Source organism: Vanessa cardui, chromosome 21 (assembly GCF_905220365.1).
Source record: "Vanessa cardui chromosome 21, ilVanCard2.1, whole genome shotgun sequence".
Lineage (NCBI taxonomy): Eukaryota > Metazoa > Arthropoda > Insecta > Lepidoptera > Nymphalidae > Vanessa > Vanessa cardui.
This window is the reverse complement of record NC_061143.1, coordinates 3,517,506-3,519,927: the sequence shown is the minus strand read 5'-3', so window position 1 is coordinate 3,519,927 and position 2,422 is coordinate 3,517,506. Positions and strand designations below refer to the sequence as shown.

At 35.1% G+C, this 2,422-nt stretch overlaps 1 protein-coding gene across 1 annotated transcript; it reads right to left on the bottom strand.

The window, feature by feature from the left end:
* Nucleotides 1–491: 491 nt before the first annotated feature.
* LOC124538732 lies at nt 492–2,422 on the bottom strand. The gene is made up of 2 exons (XM_047115901.1): nt 1,944–2,422; nt 492–1,221 (listed from the first exon to the last, which is right to left on the bottom strand). The coding sequence occupies exons 1-2, from the start codon at nt 2,143–2,145 to the stop codon at nt 638–640; spliced, it is 786 nt and encodes a 261-aa protein (XP_046971857.1). The 5' UTR covers nt 2,146–2,422; the 3' UTR covers nt 492–637.

The following is a 2,422-nucleotide window of genomic DNA, read 5'->3' as shown; positions in this document are numbered from 1 at the left end:
ATCAGTTTAACGATGCTGTGAATACATATTCAAAATCAATGAAATTTACTTCATTAAGTTAAAATGTACATTGTTTTATTTGAAATGTAATGACTATTGTTGAAACTAGTTGCAAACACGACACTTGAAGTGGCGCGTCTTGAGTTACAGTCATATAGGTCGCCCACAGTATATTCACTTGTAAATGCTTTAGAAATTCCTTCCTTTATTCTGTTGTGAATAATTTTCCTTTTGAATTTGACACTATCTTTATAATTTCTTCAGGCATTTATTACATCAGCTAGTAAAAGATAGCTACAATCAGAGTAACAACAAACAACAGCAACAGCCTGTAAATTCCCACTGCTGGTCCAAAAGCCTCCTCTCCCTTTGAGGAGAAGGTTTGGAACATATTCCACCATGCTGTTCCAATGCGGGTTGGTGGAATTCACATGTGGCAGAATTTCTATGAAATTTGTCACATGCAGGTTTCCTCACGATATTTTCCTTCACCGCTGAGCACGAGATGAATTATAAAGACAAATTAAGCACATGAATCAGCGGTGCTTGCCTGGGTTTGAACCCGCAATCATCGGTTAAGATGCACGCGTTCTAACCACTGGGCCATCTCGACGACTGGATCAGAGTAACTGTTACCCTAATCAGAGTTTTCACTATCAGCAGAGTCAGAATCGTTTGAAGGCGTTTCGTTAGCTTCACTTTGGAGCATTTCAACTTTAATGTCCCCGACATCTGCATCTTCCACGTTATATGATAAAGAGTCCGCAAGGGGCATGCATTCCATTAAATTGGATTTCTTCCGTATATCCTTGATTACTTTCAATATTCTCACTTTAGCGGATAGTTTTTCATCGTCGCTCATTTTTTTGAACGATGGCACGAGTGACATAAGGAAATGTCGATCTTCATCGATTTCTTCCTGTTGGACGGATGGGGATGGAGTTGCAGTCACAATTTTTCTCCTCTTAATCCTTTCTTTATCTTTTAATGATGCTTTTCTCTTTTCACGCTTGTTAAAATATTCATTGAGTTTCGGTTCCAAGACCGGATCAGATGCTTCATTTTCTGAGTATGAAACGTGAGGCAGTAAGAAAAGCATGTGTTTGAAATAAACGTACGTTTTCTTCTTTATGTTGTAACCTTCTCGAATCTTTTTCTCAGTTGCTAGTTGACGTTTGAACGTGTCGCGGAGATTACGCCACTTTTTTGTAAGATCTGAAACTATAAATCATACATTAATTTTCTGTTTTGCATATACTTCTATTATTAACTATATTTATAGATAACATTAGTAAATAACAGTTGAATAATACCTATACGGGAAATATGGGTGAATAGCTTATTTTGAGAGCTTATTATAAGTTTTATTTTTATTTCATAAGTCACTAAGTAAAACTGAATTCTAAAACATATGATTTCATATATTCGGAGCACAATGATATACTTACTACTACTATTCATGGATTTATTAGTATTCTCGAACAATAACAAAGAAGTTCGAAGTAGTCAAATTCTGAAAATATGATTTTTATAAAAGTTTGCAATTTTGTTTTGCAATCTCATTATTTAAAGTTGGGAGTTATTTTAAGTTGAAATATAGACCATAATAATGTTTGAATATTTGTGATTCTTTAGTTTATTTATTCATATAGAAATATTCTATAATACACGTTTTAGTTGTACTGGGTAGTAGAGCTTTATGCTATCTCGTCTGGGTACGTTATCAGATATTCTACCGCCAAAAAAACAATAATGTTACAGGCACAAGGGACATGCCTTCTTTGTTCCTAAGGTTGGCAGCACATTGGTGATTTAAAGTGTGGTTAATATTTCTTATATCGCCAATGTCTATCAACGTTGGTGACCACTTACCATCAAGGCCATTGGCCTGCCCTCATATAAATAAAACCCATATTTTATGTAACACTTAAATTTTAACAAACCTTTGCATTCCTTTTCACTCTCACTGTACGAATCCCAATCAGTGAAAAGTGCCTTCGCGATTTCGTTCCAAATTTTGTACTTGAAATGTAAATTTGCTCGTTCGGGATTATCTTTAACGTATAAAACTGGCCATTTCTGTACTTCCCGTATTATATGCAACGGATGTATTTCTTCTAAGATCTTCTTACTTTTCGACGCCATAATAAAGTTTTAATGACATCAATATACATTAAACTATCATGCTTCAACTCGTTGCGACGCGATTGCGAACAGGAACCGAACGGACACGAAATAACACGAACGAAATTTACAATCCAATTTTGATTTTACACTCGTCTGTTACTAGTTTCTGCACAGCTTTAGCTTTATAATTATGATTGTGTTAAGACTTTTGAGATTAATTTCACTAAATATTTTGAGTTATTTTTGTTTGAAAAAGTTGCGAAAGTTGGCGACTAGCGTCCGTGCGTCGCGAGAA

Bases quoted from the DNA above. Each gene is read 5' to 3' on its own strand.
- LOC124538732 (XM_047115901.1), bottom strand. From the start codon at position 2,145: ATGGCGTCGAAAAGTAAGAAGATCTTAGAAGAAATACATCCGTTGCAT. The intron at 1,222-1,943 runs GTTTGTTAAAAT...TATGATTTATAG, and splicing joins GAGTGAAAAGGAATGCAAAG to TTTCAGATCTTACAAAAAAG.